Below are 18,254 nucleotides of genomic sequence, written 5' to 3'. Positions count from 1 at the left end.
CTACAATGGTTACGCATGTAAGAAACAAAGTGAATTTTGTGTTAGACTGGGTCCTGTCTCCAAGATATCTCATTCTATACATGCAAATATTTCTAAAAAGGGTTTTCAAATATTTCAAAATAAAAAGAATCTGCCCATAAACTCCTCAGGGCACTCTAGTAGAGAGCTCTAAAACCACACAGATTGGCACTTACTCCAAACTTCTGAGCTTAAAGTGGTGACTGAACTGCCACCTAAGGAGGAACAGGAGTTCTGTGAGCAAATGATGTTGGGGTAGGGCAGGACAGAAGCACAGAAGCTTCAGAGGAGTTTATGAAGAAGGAAAAAAAAACAGTATAGAAAGTCAAGTTAATTACAGCAGAGAGAAGAATTATGGAAGTGTAGGTAATTTAGAGTCACCAAAGCAGTGTTAAAGTATGGCTGGAGACTGGGCCAGGAGGAAGCTGTTAAAAATACAGATGCTACTGGGTATGGTTGTGTTTGCCTATAACCCCGGCACACTGGAGGCTAAGGCCAGAACATTGTGAGTTTGAGGCCAGCTTGGGCTACATAAGAAATTTGGACCAATCTGGGCTATATAACCAGTTCCTACTTTAAGAAAAGGAGAAGGGGTGAATGTCCAGGAATGAACAGAAGACGGGAGCAGAGAATACGAAGGATTCCATAACACACTGAGAAGTTTGAACTCTTCTTGTCTGTAACATGAAGTACAAATGTGCACATCAAATGCAAACCAGGGGGAAGCTGAATGATAGTTTCTTAGAATCATAGGAAAATGGGAGCTAAATAAGAGACAAATCAACATTAGAATTTAGTGAGTAGGAGCTGGAGAAATGGCTTCAACCATAAGAGGTAAGGGTGTGTATTATTCCTAATCACATGAATTCAATCCCTGGGACCCAAATGATGGAAGGAAAGAACTGACTTTTGCAAGTTGTCCTCTGACCTTGATACATGTACTATGGCATGAGTGCTTATATACCCACATATGCACACAAATACATGTAATTTTTAAAAAATATTTTAAGAAGTTATTGACTGATAAATGAGGCCTAAGAGAAATGAGACAGGAATGAAACAAGTTCCTAGCTTAGAAATCATCCAGGTTCTGATGACAGTAATTAGGAAGGAAAGGCAGAGAGGGATAAGGGTATGATGTCATCAATTGTTCCAACTCCAGTGAGATCAAGATGTCATGTAATGTCCTGAAATAAGATGTGTCTAGAATTCTAGGAAGACAAAGAATTGCAAGAGAAGTAGAGAGAAGGTTCTACAATCTGTTAGGTATGGACTAAAGTCTCTGCAAAACTTCAAAGTTATGGCTGTGAAGTCTTTATTGAGCAGCTTCTAACGGAGACCCACATTCCCGTAAGTCACTGTTTCTCTGATGAAGTACTAAATGGTCACTAAGTAGATTACTGTGATTACTGTGTCACCTGTCTTTAAAATATCTTTAGTTGCCCCCGTGAATTGAACTTCTTGAGGTTTCGTGTAAATGAACTATACACTCAGTCTTCAGTGTAAGCAGATGGTAGAAAGTCATGGTAGCGGACATGCCACCATACTCATAAACACACAAAAACTGTGGTTACCTGCATGGGGACTGACAAGAATAGGCCCATAAACATTCAGTTATAGAGGGGGGATGGACTGATGAGACCCCATCCTAAGAAACTCATACAGTCTAGGGCTGCTGGGAGAAAAGAAGCCATTGCCTTCAGTGATATAATCACTGGTGAGTTGCCCTGGTTAAACCCAGTGGATCTGAAAGCAAAAACAAAGACATGAAAGTAGGTGGAGACCAGGAGATGAACAATGGAAGGGGAGGAAGAGGATAAAAGAGTCAAGTGACTGTGGCTCGAATGTATTATATACAAGTATGAAACTGTTAAAGAGTAAATAATGACATTTGAAAGTCATGGTAGAGGGCTTGAGATAAAGCTCAGTGGAAGAGCACTTGCCTATCATGCGCAAGGCATTGTAGGTTTCAATACCTAGTAATGATCAGACATGATCAGGCAGGTCAAAGAAAAACTGGTTATTCTCACCAACAACTGCCCAGTTTTAAGAAAATCTGAATCGACTTCTATGCCACGTTGGCCAAAACTGATGTCTATCCCTATAGTGGCAATGATACTGAATGGGGCTCAGCATTTGGGAAACACTATAGAGTAAGCACACTGGCTATCATCGACATCGGTGATTCTGATATCATTAGATGCATGCCAGAAGAATGGTGAAAGTCAACCAGGAAAGTTTTTCTTTAATAAAACTTGTCAGAGCTTGTCTTAAAAAAAAAATAATAAAAACAAAACCAAACCACTCATTTGGAAGTCTGGTATGGTGATGTACATCTTTAATTCCAGCATTCGGGAGGAAGAGGCAGACAGATCTCAGTGACTTCCAGGCCAGCCAGGGAGACACTGTCTCAAACACACACACACACACACACACACACACACACACACACACACATACACACACACACACACACACACACACACACACACACACACATACTATAGCAGCAAACATCTCTAATCCCAGCACTCCTGTGGCAAAATGAGAGGGACAGACAGGAGAATGTCCCAGAAGCTTGAGGACAAGCTACCCTGGGGTATGATGCAGTAGAAATCTGTTCTTCTTCTTTATATCTTTATATCTCCTTCCAACAAGGTGGAAGGAGAAAACTGACTCCTGGATATAGCCTTCTAATCACTACATGCATTCTGTGACCAAGTGCATACCAGCACTTACACAAGCACATAACAGTAACAAATAATTGTCTTTTAAAAACCTGCAAAACGCCGGGCGGTGGTGGCGCACGCCTTTAATCCCAGCACTTGGGAGGCAGAGCCAGGCGGATCTCTATGAGTTCGAGGTCAGCCTGGGCTACCAAGTGAGTTCCAGGAAAAGGCACAAAGCTACACAGAGAAACCCTGTCTCGAAAAAACAAAAAAAAAAAACAAAAAAAAACAAAAAAAAAATCTGCAAAACATAGCTGGATATGGTAAGATACACTTCTAATCCCAGCACTGGGGGGTAGGGAATAGGAGCAGAAAGATTGGGAATTCAAGGCCATCATAGGCAGTATATCTTAAAAAAAATAAATAAATAAAATGGTAAGGCTGGAGAGATGGCTCAGTGGTTAAGAGCTCTTACTGCTCTCCAAAGGACCTGGGTTCAATCACCAGCCCTAGGTCAGGTGGCTCACAACTGCCTCTAACTCCAGCTCCAGGAAGATCTGATACCTCTGACCTTGGAGAGCACCTGCACTCATGTGCATATAACCCCCACCTCCCCACACAGGTTAAAAGTAAATCTTAAAAAAAAATAAATAAATAAAAAATAAAAAAAAAACTTCTATTATGACTTATAGTTAAATACATTGTAAGATTTCAACTTCTAGATCCTTTGCCATGTCCTAGAGGAAAGGTAAATAAATTCTAAGGCACATAAGATAGTTTATAATCCTAGAATATATAAAACTATAATGTTAATTGTCAACCCACCACCTAAAATAAGAGCATTTACTTTACTGAGATGAAATAAGACACATGAAACAATGACCTTAGTGTCTAATACTCAAAAATGCTAGCTATTAGAAACCTGATTACCACATCAAAGCAGAAAGTTAGAGTCTCCTGAGTTACAAAGAAATCTAACCGATACCATTGGCCAGTTTATCATCTCAGCCATGCCTGTTAAGAGCACACTCTCCAGTCATCTTCCAGCATACATGTCAAGTGAAGTACAAGTCCAGCTTACAGCACAGAGCAGATAACACGTTGGCCAAAGGGGAACAGGCACCTGTGGACGGATGTTCAAGACTTCCTCCTTCAAATGGGCAGGACTGAGAAGCACTTTCTCTGAAGGTCGAAGCATACATTTGTGCACAGTCCCGAGCCCCAAGCCAGGGAATGATGCTATCTGCTGTAAGGCTATGTCTTCCCACATATTAAGGCAATGAAAACAATGCCCCCAGAGTGACCACAGACAACCTGATCTAAACCATCTCATTGAGACTCTCTTCTCAGGCGTTTCTAGGTTGTGTTGATGTGATAAACTAATCAATACAATGTCTTTAATCCAAGACTGTTGCTTGATAGTTTAAACTCAATGCATTTTTTCTGCCTCTTTACCACTTACAAGCTTCCATTTTATTAAATGCCAAGATTTCCAATCAGGAGCATATACTCCAAAATATTTTCTCTGCTTCATTTCCCAGACTCTGACATGTGAATATCCCCTATACGCCCAATAGAGTTGAGAAACAACTGGTTAAGAATCTGAAGATATAAAGACTGTTTATGCCAATTTAGATGAATTAAGTCCATTCAGATATTCTAAAAATGTAAGAAATATTATAATTAGCTTTTAAGGTAATTCATCCTAGGCCGGCTGGTCCTAGGCAACATCTAGTAAACACACTCCACTTGTCTCTCCTACTGAATGCACTAATAATAAAAATCTGGACAGGATGCGGAACAGGAAGAGCACCAGACCAGGGAGCTTCATTTAACCAGCTGTGAATCTAACACTCCCCTCCCACAGTGCTCCAAGCCTGTGCTTAACATAGCTGAAAATGGAAATAAGCACTTCTGTAGAAATTTGCCCCAAGGAACAAGAAAAGTAATGCTCAGAAATTGCAGAAGCTACCATTTACCTTCTCTTTCATATACCTGGCACCAATCTTGGGTAATCCTGCAACCACACTAGAGGACAAACAATGACTATTTGCAATAGCAAAAAATGAAAAAAAAAAAAAAAAAAAGTTTGGTTTTTTTCAAGACAGGGTTTCTTTGTATAGACCTGGCCATCCTGGAACTCGCTCTGTAGACCAGGTCAGCCTCGAACTCACAGAGATTCCCCCTGCCTTTGTCTCCTGGGTGCTGGGAATAAAGGTGTGCACTACCGCCACCCAGCAAACAAATTCTTTATCTCCACCCACTGGAGTGTTGGCTCTAAGGGGGTGGGCTCATGCAACGGCCACTCCTCTAGTTCGCTGCTTTTTGTTCTGAGTTCCTTAGCCCTGACTGACTCCAGTGCAACTGTGGGAGTGGACTACCAAAGCCAGGCCAGCAGAGCCACAGGTTTCAGGATGGACACTGAAAAAGACGTTCCAGGGAACTGGGTTTTCAGACCAATCAAGCAAGCATTTACTTCCCTTGTTTGTGTTGCAGTACTGGAGGTAGAGGCCAAGGACTCATACACCTGGCAGACAAACGTTCTACCACTAAGCTTCGAGCTCAACCCAACAAACGCTCAGTAATCCATGGATCAGGAAAGCCTCAGGGGAAATAAGACGACGTTTTAGGGAAAGATGGAAATATGTAAGCACAGTATCAGGTATGAAACTCTCAAAATTAAAAGGTGTTTTAAGTAAAATAAAACACAGCATATAAAAACTTATGAAATAAAATTACAGTAACTCCAAAGAAAGAGGAAGAGAAACAACTCCTAGCTCTTCGAGTTTAGCATCATCTTGATACAAATCTAACCAAAGGAGTCAAAGAGAGTAAACCAGGGCTGGGCAGGTGGCTCAGTAGGAGGGTCTAGTATGAAGTGCTTCTAGCATTAAGAGGCCCCTGATTCTCTCCCTCTAAAAGCGAAAATTAAAAATATAGGAAAGGGGCCTGTGAGTAAGTCAGGGCTTTTATTGCTATGACGAAACGCCATGACCAAAAAGCAACTTGGGAAGGAAAGGGTTTATTCAGCTTACACTTCCACATCACTGTTCAACACTGAAGGAAGTCAGAGCAGGAATTCAAACAGGGCAGGAACCTGAAGGCAGGAGCTGATGCAGAGGCCATGAAGGAGTGCTGCTTACTGGCTTGCTCCTCATGGCTAGCTCAGCCTGCTCTCATACAGAGCCCAAGACCACAAGCCCAGGGATGGAACCACTCACAATAGGCTGGGCACTCCCTCATCAATCACTAATTAAGAAAATGCCTTACAGCTGGATCTTATGGAAGCATTTTCACAATTAAGGTTCCATCCATTCAGGTAACTCTAGTTTGTGTCAAGTTGACATAAAACTAGCCAGCACAGCGGGAAACCACAGTAAACTTACATGAACTTTTATTTTGTGGTACTGTTAAGAAATGAAAAGAGGCCAGGTGGCAGTGGTGGCGCACACCTTTACTCCCAGCACTTGAGAGGCAGAGGCAGGCAGATCTCTGTGAGTTCGAGGCCAGCCTGGTCTACAAAGTGAGTTCCAGGATAGCCAGGGATACACAGTGAAACTCTGTCTCAAGAAAGAAAAAAAGGGGGGATGGACAGATGAATGGAAGGAAGGAAGGAAGAAAGGAAGGAAGGAAGGAAGGAAGGAAGGAAGGAAGGAAGGAAGGAAGGAAGGAAGAAAAAGAGTGGCCTGGAGAGTTGCTTGGTGTTAAAGAACACTTCTTGTTTCTCTTGCTGAGGACTCAAGGTTCTGTTCCCAGCACCCACATAGCAGCTGACAATAGTCTAGGGGATCAAAATCCCTCTTGTGGCCTCCATGGGCACCAGGCACGAATGTGGCACACACACACACACACACACACACACACACACAGCCAGAACACTTCACACACATAAAATAAAAATCAATCTAAAGATAAGTAAGAAGAAAAGAAACTTCAGGTAGCACCCTTATTATTGCCCAGTCTACTGCTCCTTGTAGTGTACTACTAAATAAACCTGTTTTCTTAGAAATAGAGAAAGGGAAGGAGGAGAATGGATTAGCTCGCTGAACATAACCTCTGACAATCACATTTAATCAAAACTATAATGCATAGTTCAAACACAGGCACTAGCAAAACAGAAAACATCTATTATCACTTTTGCCTAAGAACAGGTTAAAAGTGGGAACTTTTGTTTGACCCAGTTTCAGAGTCACATGGCCCCATGAGGTCGGGCAAAATGCCACAGCTGCAGAGTATGTGGCAGAGTTATCCACTTCATTCATGGCACTCCAGGAAGCAGAGAAAGAAGCAGTACAGAAAGCGACTAAGTGAGGTACAGACCCAAGGACATTCCCACAAAGACTTCCCCTTTCCTAAAGATCTCCTGCTTTGCACCACCTCCTAATCGTGTGTTAATAATATGAATCCATCTAAGGATTCTTTACGTTCTATAAGAATCCGTATGTTCTAATCATCCAAGACCATCACCATCACAGACACATCCAAAAGTGTGCTTCACTAATCACCTAGGCACTCTTAATCCTACCAAGCTGCTCATCAAAATTAACCATCACAGCATCATAAGGAGTACAAAAAGGCAGGAAAGCAGTACGAAATCTGGCCATCTTAATAGAATAAACAAGTTGAAGAAGCTAAGCCTAGTTATGGGAAGGGATGGTAAGTACACAGGGGAAAGACTCTGTAGAGCACAAAGAGAAATATCACTCATCAATGAGTATAAAAGAACAGTGTGTGTGTGTGTGTGTGTGTGTGTGTGTTGTGGTTGGAATGTGAAATGTCTCCCACACCCGTCATGTCTTGAGGGCTTGGTTTCCAGCTAATGGCACTATTTTGGAAAGTGCTAGTAACTTGGGAGGTAGGGTGTAGCTGGAAGAAGCAGATGCCCTCAGGGACTGGATCTAGCTAGGGCCCCTTCCAGTCTGTGAGTCCTGCCTGCCATGAGGTGAGCAACAGAGCCTCGCCACACCCTTCTGCCGCTATGGTATTCTGCCTCATCATAGGTCCACGGGAATAGAGGGAGCACATCATGAACTGAAACCATCTGTCACAATACCCCCGCTGCCGCCACCCCTTGGTATTCCCAGAGGGCATTTTTGTCACAGTGAAGAAAACTGTTTTCCAGAGCCACCAGAAACTCCAGATCATCAGCAGAAGCTCCAGGGATTCTTACACTAAATAAAGGGTAGGGGCTGACAACCCAAGAACAATTTCCTTCCAACTCAAGTATGACAAGAATCTATGAACTATACTTCTAAAGTTAACCTTTACGAAGGTAGAGGCCACTCTTCCAATTAAAAACTAACACTTTTCACTACCCAAAGGTAATTACTATGAAGTACTGTAAGTTTCATATTTTTTAAAGGTTCAATAAATACAAGATTTCAATGCTGTAAAATGAGGTATATTTTATATCTCAAAAACTTATGTGTAATAAGGATATTAAAATGAAATTCCAAACCACTAAAACAAAAGGTATAAATTTCATCTTTAAGTACAGTGAAGAAATCCCTTGAAAAAAGAAGTGCTCTTTCCATTCAAAGAGTAGAGGTCCTCAAAAGACTCAAAACATCTGCATTTACTTTAAAGCTCATCAAGACAGAGTGACATTTTTAGGAGAAGCATATGGATTGCTGAACAGTCATCTAGAACGGGATCTTTTGTCAAGCAAGGACCTTTTGCTTATATGAAGTGGCCAAATAAAGGAAAGAACATATTTTTGAGCCCTAGAAAACACAAAGAAATCATTCTTCACCTGGCTGTTAAGGACCCAGCAAAACATACTACAGAAGCAATAAGATCTGCACTCCCCTCAGCTGAAACAATTCTAAGACATCACTGAAACAAAAGAACTCTAGAAGAGCAAGGAACTTTCTTAAAAACTATGTCCAGCCAAAGACCACCTCCCTAAAAAGCATATTCCCATTACAAAGGATAAGACACTTTCTTCTTCAACTCTGAAGGGCAGAGTTCAACAGCTGTGCTATATTAAACCTGAGCCCTTCCAAAATGAAGAACAAGTCTCTAGAGGGGAGTAACATGGCCTGCTTTCTCCAACATTACCAGAATGCCTTCTCTGCCTCTAACGCACCCCTCACCCCCGCCTGATTAGTATGTGAGTGAAAAATGCAAAAACTGAAGTTTTCTTGTTTCTGAAAATCTCCCTTATTACTCTCCCAAAGAAAGCCATATTTTTGAAGTCTTTGAAGATAAAACATTAAAATTACTTAGAGAGGTGGGAAAAAAAGTCAGGAGTTTTCAGCCCTAGCTTCCCATCAGAATCTGCAGAGCTAAGCCTAAACCTACATTTACTGAAGCAATAAATTGTGGCCAAAGAATATGAATGCCTCAGATGCAAGTAACAGGTGATTTTGATGAACAGCAGACATTTAAAAAGCAAAACACTAAATTGGAGGCTGATCCTATATTTTTTATGTAAGTCTGGTGAATATAGGCAAGAAGAGATTATATTTGGTTAACTAATTCTAAAGAACTCAAGGCTGCATTTATCTATCAAAATACTCAACAGACAGAATAAACTTGAAACCAGAATTCAGAATTGTCCCCTTGTCATAACCTAAAGGAGAAAATACACAGAATAGTTTACAAAAATATTCAAATATTTAGATGAAAGCAACTGAAAAGAAAAAAGAAAAAAACCTGGCTAACGTACAATTCAGTCACAGCAGATCCTTTTAGGATCTTCAGACAATGGAATTACACAAGAAAAGCTGTAAGAACTCAGGTCTTAACTACAATATCCTGTCAACATTAAAAGAGGGCAAGCTTTTACTCTCTCTCATATTTACTTATTTTTGTGTGTATGTGTACGTGCTTGAGTGTGGAGGTCAGAGGACAACTTGCAGGAATTGGTTCTTTCCTTCTATCATGTGGGTCCTGGGTATAGAACTCAGGTCATAGTAAGCATTTTAACCCACTGAGCCAATTCATTGGCCCAAGATTTTAATGACAATAAATTTTAGCCATCATCATGGTTTCATTAAATCTCAGAATTCCACACACAATTCTAATAGGTTTAGTTATTTGGTATTCAACCATATAAAAAGAGAGATAAAAATGATGAAGGCAGGTTAGAAACTGCTTAGGCAGACTCAAGAACCCCCAAAGTAAACAATTCATTCTCATCCAGAATCAGCACCTCAGTTTTCAGGCCAGGGAGTCAGTTTTTATTTCTCCTAAATGAGCACTCCAACCTGGAGGCTCTACTTGACGGTGTAATGGAAACTCAGGTTCTGACATGAATCCTTTTTGGGAAACAAATTTGAAACTGGATCTCTAGATTATCATGGTGGAATGGGTTATATTTATTCCCCAATTTCATCCTCAAAATGATTTCTGAGTCTCAACTTTTGAGGGAGGAATATTGTTGCAGTAGTTCTTGAGGCCACTAAGGACCAATATCAGAGCTCTGTCAAGGATTATTAAGGGAAAGCTATTTTTTCCTATCAAAACAGTGGACTCTACCTCTGGCCCTTAGGTAGACTTGACATTCTGATACTTTACATACTATTGTCTCTTCCTTTATGAGTTAAAACCACGAGCTAGAAACATGGCTCAGAGGTTAAGAGCACTTGCTGCTTCTTCCAGAAGGTGTGAGTTCAGGTCCCAGTACCTACATGGTCGCTCACAGCCATCTGTAACACCAGATCCATTAGACCCAAGGCTCTCTACTGACCTCCTTAGACACCAGGTGAGCATGTGGTACACAGACACACATGCAGGAAAACACTCATACACATAAAGTAAAAATAAGTAATTTTTAAGTTAATACAGTTCAGCCAGTCAATCACATGTGGCCAAGAGACCACCTCTCAGGAAAGCTGATTCCCTTAAGGAGATACCGTATTTACCTTCCCAGCGGCCCAGCCCTCGGTGCAGCTGCTCACAGAGCTTCTGTACATCAGCTAGCACGTCCATGCCGCTGGCACCGGGCCTGTCTGCTGCTCCTTCTCCTCTTTTTCTTTCGACACCGACCAAAGCCCGGGCCTGTTTTCCCTAATGCCCTGGGATCCCCACTCTTTCTCTCAAGCCACCCCCCATTTCTCATCGAGTGGCTGCTTACAAACATGGCTTTCTCCCTTCTCTATCTTCCTGCTCCAAACAGCTGTCAGGATTTATAGCTTGCCTGTCTTGCAGTTTTTCTCTCAAATGTTAATAAAACTGTCCTTGAGCGTCTCTCCAAGCTCATTTTTAAATTCTTCTATTAATGAGACTAAGAACCCCAAACACCGTAGTTTTCCAGACAACAAAACTACTAAGGGGGAAGCAGGCTAATCAATGAAGAATTAGAAAAACAAAACAAAACAAAAAACAGACTGAAGAGCTCAGAAAGCATAGCTAGCATACTCAATAGTCTTAAAAAGCAGAACAACAATTTTTCCAATGATCACCTAAAGTTCATAAGAAAAAATACATTTAGGAAACCACATTTAGTACATGCATTATATGTATTTTGTTTAAAAGTATTTAAAAAAGACAGGGCATGGTGGCACACATCTGCACTCTCAGCACCTGGAAGAGGGAGGCTTGAAGATCAGGAGTTCAAGGTCATCCACAGCTACACACGAGTTTCAAGCTAACCTGGCCAAATGATACTGTCTTAAAGCAGGGGTAAAAAGTAAAATGAAGTCACCTATAAAAATCTCTTATACTAAATTCAGGAAAAAAATTATTTTCTTTCAAAGCCCAAAACATTCATCCCTCCCACTGTAGAGATATAATAGCCAAATAAAAGACAAGAGTATCAAATAACTTTTCAAATGAAGAATATACCTTGCTAAAATTTAGAAAAACTGAAGACACTGAAATTTCAATTTACTGTTATCAGAAATAATTCTCATTACAAAAAGTCAACATATTGATGAGTAAGTCAGACTATTTTCTACCAAGAAGAACTTAATGCATTTCTCTTCTGTACCTGTCTACTATCCTAAAAAACAAGAACATCCTAATTCACAGAGTTGCTGAAAAAACACAGGACACAATGTAAGGAAAGTCCTTGGTACACTGGCTGAATCACTAAGTTAGAAAAGTTAGCTAGGCTGAGTTTATGCTCAGAATAAATACTACAAAAATGATTATATAAAAAAAAAAAAAAACAAAGCCAGGCGGTGGTGGCACACACCTTTAATCCCAGGAGGCAGAGCCAGGCGAATCTCTGTGAAATCAAGGCCAGCCTGGTCTACAGAGCAAGATCCAGGACAGGCACCAAAACTACACAGAGAAACCCTGTCTCGAAAAGGGGGAAAAAAATGATAAAAGGGATGACAAATTTTAGAAGCTTTTCCATTTGAACAATCTGTGTTCTGTCTGAATTCTATATTCATACCATCTCCAAACCTACTCTAGCAGATGTTACTCAGGAACCAAGGGGCTCCATCTCTTCCCACCATGCCTCATTAAAAGCTTCATGTGAAGCCAGTTATTCTCATTCCAAAGAAGTCCTCTTGTTCCAATAAGTACCTTTCTCAAATCACTCATTTCCACTTCCCACTTTTAAATTTTGAATGAAAAAGGGGTCAGGATATTTGTCATAATGTGTTAAGTACAAATCCATTCATAAAACAATTTAAATGCGGAAATTAAGAGTTCAAGGTGAATATCTTAAACTCAGACCACTGCAAATAATTGTAAAAGAATATATATTGTAGATATTTTTTAATTCACATTTACATAGGCTAGTGTCTACCTGGCTCTCACTGAAATGTGTCTTTTATTGTTTTGTTGTTGTTGTTTGTTTGTTTTCTGTTTTTTGAGACAAGGTTTCTCTGTGTAGCCCTGGCTGTCTGGGAACTCACTCTGTAGAGCAGGCTGACCTTGAACTCATCACAGAGATCTGCCTGCCTCTCCCTCCCTAGCGCTGGGATTAAAGGCATGTGCCACCACTGCCCAGCACTGATGTATCTCTTAAGACCTGCTTTTTCGCCCGGCGGTGGTGGCGCACGCCTTTAATCCCAGCACTCCGGAGGCAGAGCCAGGTGGATCTCTGTGAGTTCGAGGCCAGCCTGGTCTACCAAGTGAGTTCCAGGAAAGGCGCAAAGCTACACAGAGAAACCCTGTCTCGAAAAACCAAAAAAAAAAAAAAAAAAACAAAAAACAAAACAAAAAAAAAAAAGACCTGCTTTTCCCACATGAATACACACACACACACACACACACCACACTAAATAAATGTAAGCAAAGATATTTAATCAAGTAGTAGCCAACCTATTGATCTTGAATATTTGTTCACACATTTAGACTTTCCTTTCCCATCACTGGAAGTCTCTGCAAACTCAACTTCACAGTGGGAAAGAAAACCACAAAATAAAGCCAGAGAGAGATTGGGAGCACAAAACGGACTTCACAGAGGTCTCATACACCTAGTGTCATCATAGAGACTAAGACGCTCTGGGGATCTGCTATCCTCAGAACTATGTTTTAGATAAACACAAGCTCTAGTCTAAATTTGAGAGGAGATATGAAAGCAGGTGATAAAAACATACACGGTCATGTTAAAATGGACAAACACCTAACAATACAGAAATTATCTTAAATCTCAAGTGTCACTATTTTGAAAGAAAAAACCAACTTCTCTACTGATAGAGTCATACCTTAAACAGACAGAATGTGTGCTGGAAAACCCCCGAGGACACTATAGTAAGGGCAAGAACAGGTGAGTAACGATGCTTTCACCCTCTTCAGACAAGGAGGAAGAACTCTAGATGCTCACTCTAGAACACAGGCTAGGAAGACAAGCTGCCACACCAGTGCTACTCAACTCTCTGTCCTGTCTGAGTCCATGTCTGCGGTTTTACTTTTTCTTTACACTGACTTCATAACTGAATCCAAATGTTAACGCGGTAGGTTAGTAACCCCACTCCTCTCCCACCACTCTCCTTACTGACTCCATCCTCCCTCATTTCACTCTGACACCGGCAGGCAGCATTATGCCACTGCCATCTCTTTCAGGATTACCAAAAGAGAAATTTACATTTGAATTTCCCAGATGGGTTGGAACTTTCTTCTCAATCTTTTCAAAGCATTATTCTCAACACATTTGTAAGAAGTTTCCATATAAACAAGGGAGCGGAACCATAATTGTCAAGTAAGATGCACATCATAAAATCTTTAGGGTAAAAAAAATGTAAAAAAAAAAAAAAGTGTGAGGTCGAAATCATTTTCCGTAGGTTTTAAATTTTTTTAAATATGAAACAAAGATCATCTTATATGATTTATATAAGTTATTTTCAAATCTCTAACAACATGCTTAACAAGCAGAAACTGCTCAGTTTAGATCTGTAATAATAGCCATCAGTTTGTAAAATCCAGTACTGTCTTAATTTAAATTAGCATAATTGCTGAGAAATACATCAATGGCCCCTTATATTTGTGTTTAGTTCTAGTCCTCTACATTAGTATTAGGGTATGTAAATTAACCCCCATAATGTTTAAGTGAAAAAGAACTAAACTAGATCCCCACCATGATGGCCTTAAATTAACTACTGGAGTATTTGATCTGAGAGAACTGCTTGGTATTTCTTAAGTTCCTCATATGTAAAACACTTAATTGCAAATTTTTTACTTTCCACCAGTGCTACATTTATTTTCCAGTGACTGTATAATATATATATATATATATATATATATATATATATATATATATATATATTGCTCTGCTGCTGCCTACAGAACAGCCCCCCAGTCTCGCCTGTCCTGTCTGTGTCCCCCACTTCACTCCCCATCCCGTTTTTGCAACTCTGGAGTGCTGGGATTACAGTTTATGTGCCCAAGAATGGATTTATCCGGTGCTGAAGACTGAACCCAGTACCTCCTGAATGCTAGGCACGCTAACAACCCACCTACATCCTCAGTCCCCAAAACCGCAAATCCCCTGGCCTTACTAAGGGCAACCTCTTCTTTCCCACAAAACCACTACTTAAAGCTGTAATAAAATTTACCTTCCAAAGTTCTAATCAGCTCATCTTAACTCTGTATTCCCTTTGTCTTTAGTTTAACACTAAATTAACAAGCATTTTGATAGGCCCTGTTTTCCTTTTTTAAAAATAATTTAATGGTTTGCTTTTGTTTGAGACAGGGTCTCTATATAGCCCTGGCTATCTTGGTACTTTCTTTGTAGACCAGGCTGGCTTGGAACTCAGAGATCCGACTGCCTCTGCCTCTCCAGTGCTGGCATTAAAGGCCTGCGCCGATATGCCTGACTTTTCCTTTTTTTAAAACTACCACATTCTTCCCATCCTTTACACAGTCTCCCATCTTCTGTGTAAATGTTCAGTGTAGTCTCCACAGCATGCAGGTGACAATACAAGGTCATGCTTTACAGGAGTGAAAAGAGTAATAAAACATGGTATATCATAGATTAAAACGCTAATATGTGTATATGCGTGCTATTAATAAATTCAGGAAAACAGAGAAATATGTAAAATAAAGTAATGCTTCACTTTTTGGAGCGGGGGAGGGGTGTCATCACAAAAATGATTCAAGGTAACAAAATAACAATCCCTCAACTGCTGTAATGGGTTAGTAACAATGTAGATGAGAAAACTCAGGGCACTACCATCAACCCTTTTAAAAATCATCTTGCTGTCAGGCACTACCATCAACCTTTTTAAAAATTGTCTTGCTGGCAGGCAGGCAGGCAGATCTGAGTTCCAGGACAGCTAGGGCTACATAGCGTGATCCTGTCTCAAACCAAACAAACAAAATAAATAAATAAAAATAAAAACCACCTTGCTGGCTGCGGGCATAGCTCCGTGGCGAAGCTCAAGCCTGGACCGCACAGCCGGGGACTCCAATCCTACCACAGATAGAAAACAGGTACGCTATCACCTTCCAATAAACACTACTATTAACCCTGAAGTCCTAACAAGTTTTCCTCGTATGCAGAATGATGAATCACACCACCTTTCTGTTTGGAAGCTCCATGGCTATTAACGAAAGCCAGGGAAAGGAAAGCAGGGCTTTCACCTTCCAGCCAGGGCTGGAGCGGGGCAAACAGGTGATAACAGAAGGGATGCAGGACACCGGGAGAGAAGTCCACCAGACTCCTCCCCTTCTCGGGAACCAAGACCCTGTTCCCAGCTCCTCCACCCAGACCCTCGCCCGCGGCTGCAGGACCCAGAGCTCCCAAGAACCCGAGACCCCCGCGGGCGCCTGGCCGGAGCCCCGAGTTCGTCCGGGCATCCCCAGGAAGGGTCAGCCGGGGACGCGCTCCCCAAGGCCGCCCCCGGGGCCCGGCCGGCCGGGCCTCCGCCAAAGTGGAGCGACCTGAGAGTCCCGAATAAAGAGCCCGACGAGGCTGATAATTAGGTTACCTAGATGGAACTCCAGAGACGGAAACGGCAGCTGTAGCCACTGCCCTTCTCCCCAACAACGCCTGTCTCAGCGCCACTGACATTGAGACCGCCGCCATCTTGCTGCGGGCAAACGCCAGGATGGGAAGGACGGATCCCCGCTAGGGACTCACTTCCTTCGTTCTCCAGGCCGTGCGGCCGCAGTGCAACAGAATCCTGCAGTGTTTGTTTTTCTTTTGATATTGGGGTTTAGAAAAGAGTTAACAAAAAAATGTCTGGTTGAAAGAGTTAAAGAGGAAAATGGATGAAAGAAAAGAAAAAATAAAAAGGTTCAGTGAGTGTAAATGTTGCCTCTATAAAAAAGTAATCCTTGTTAGTAGCGTTGGTTATTTAGACTGAGTCTAAGAAGCCCAAAAGAAAATGCTTCAAAAATGTAAACACCTGTAACTCATAATTTTTCAAAGAACTCAGAATATCTGAGTCTGAGCCCACTGGAAGAGCCGGAGGGCTCCTTGAGTCTTTGAGAAACTAAAGTAGTACTTTCCCAAAGTGTTGCCAGATTCTGCTTGCAAGCCTTCAGAACAGGCTGCGCTCAGTTTGATGGTCTGTAGTTATAATAATCATATTTTCCACACTAAAAATCTGGCCTCGCCAAAGATTAAAAAAAGAAGACGAACATATGGATTTTCATGAAATCTGGTGGGGGCTGGGGTTGTAGCTCAGCTGGTGCTTGCCTGACATGTAGGTAGCCCAGGGCTTGGTGGGGCACTTGGAAAGCCTTTGATTTCTAGTAAACCTTTGGTTTGAGGCTGAAGGAAGAGTGTCTCTATAGAGGGTTGTCACTGGAGCTATGGCGCAAAAACCTCGGCCGGGAGAAGGGGTAAGCCAGCCTGATTACTCTCAGCATTTCCATCATCCCTTCCAGCTGTCATACATCCCATGCCAGTCACCGTTGAAAGGAACAATAACCTAAGATTATAGACAATAACCAGGTTTAACTGCCTTGAGTCCTATCTAATCTTATCTGGCTCCTCGGGACTTCAACAAACCTTTTCCTTTCTTCCAAAGACTGGTGGTCCAACCCAGGGCAAGTATGCAGTTTATCATTGAACTACATTCCTAGCCTCTTTGTTTCTTGGAAGAGACAGGATCTCTCACTGTGTTGCCCAGGTTAGACATCAGCTTACAAACTTCCTCCTTCAGCCTCCCAGGTGATAATACAGCCTTTCATCCACTAAGGTTTTCAATGTCATTTCTCAAATGATACCCCAACACTGACGAGGGACAACTCTTAATTTTGTAAAAGTTTAACAGATTGCCTGAAAATAAAATGATTTTATAATGATATAGCCTTAACTTCGGTGTTTATAATACTTGGGATGATTCTTTTTAAATGTATTTATTGATATGTGTAGGCATGTGAACGTGGGCCACAGCATACTTGTGGGGGTCAGAGGACAACTGGCAGGAGTCACGTTTTCTCATTCCCAGTCATGTCACAAGGCTTGGTGGCGAGTACTTATACCACTGTGCTCTCTAGCCATATCTGAGAATGGTTCTTATTTTCTTCTTTTGCCTCAATCTTTCAAATCCATCCAGAATTTGAAGATTTCCCCTGCCTCTCCTAGTAGTACTCCGATCCAGTCCCCTTTTGCAGGGATGCTTGCATTCACTGTCCCCCAATCTGCTTCCACACGATAGTCAAAGCTATTGGGTCAGAAGTCAAGCAATCCCCTTCTTTTCTACTACTAAACACCCCAAGGGCTTTCTAGCTCAGCCCCTCAGTAGAAAAGCCAGAGAGCTTCTGACATGTAAAGCCCTATGTAGGGGCTAAGATGTAGCTCAGTGGTACAACATTTGTTTATCATGGACACGTGCCTGGGTTTGGTCTCGGCACTGGAGGGAGAAAAGACTCTTGACTTCACTCTTTCTCTGTTCCCATCAATTGCTACACTCCAAATGCAGCAGGCTCTTCGGTATTTTCAGAGTATATCAGCCTCTATCTGAGAGCCTTTAACTCTGGCATTCTCTATGCTGCATCCTACAAGTATGCTCATATGTCACGACCTTCACTGTTCTAACCATTATACCTACAATGTCAATACCACCCCCAGAAATTTCTGTATTTCCAGATTTATTTTTCTTCTGTTTTGCATTTTGTAAATTTTAGCCCTTCATGAAAATTCTGATTTGTGAAGCAAGAGCAAAAAAAATCCTTTGAGAAATGAGATCGATTTTTTTTTATGGTGTATTATTA

At 41.4% G+C, this 18,254-nt stretch overlaps 1 protein-coding gene across 1 annotated transcript in view; it reads right to left on the bottom strand.

The window, feature by feature from the left end:
- Positions 1–16,145, bottom strand: part of Ndufs4 (NADH:ubiquinone oxidoreductase subunit S4) — a 108,400-nt gene extending 92,255 nt beyond the window's left edge. Inside the window, exon 1 of the mRNA XM_059276467.1 lies at positions 16,019–16,145. Coding sequence (XP_059132450.1) covers positions 16,019–16,116 — 98 coding nt within the window. The 5' untranslated portion in view covers positions 16,117–16,145. The remainder of the gene's footprint in view (positions 1–16,018) is intronic.
- Positions 16,146–18,254: the final 2,109 nt, after the last annotated feature.

This window comes from Peromyscus eremicus, chromosome 11 (genome assembly GCF_949786415.1).
Source record: "Peromyscus eremicus chromosome 11, PerEre_H2_v1, whole genome shotgun sequence".
Lineage (NCBI taxonomy): Eukaryota > Metazoa > Chordata > Mammalia > Rodentia > Cricetidae > Peromyscus > Peromyscus eremicus.
This window is presented reverse-complemented; position numbering and strand designations above follow the sequence as displayed.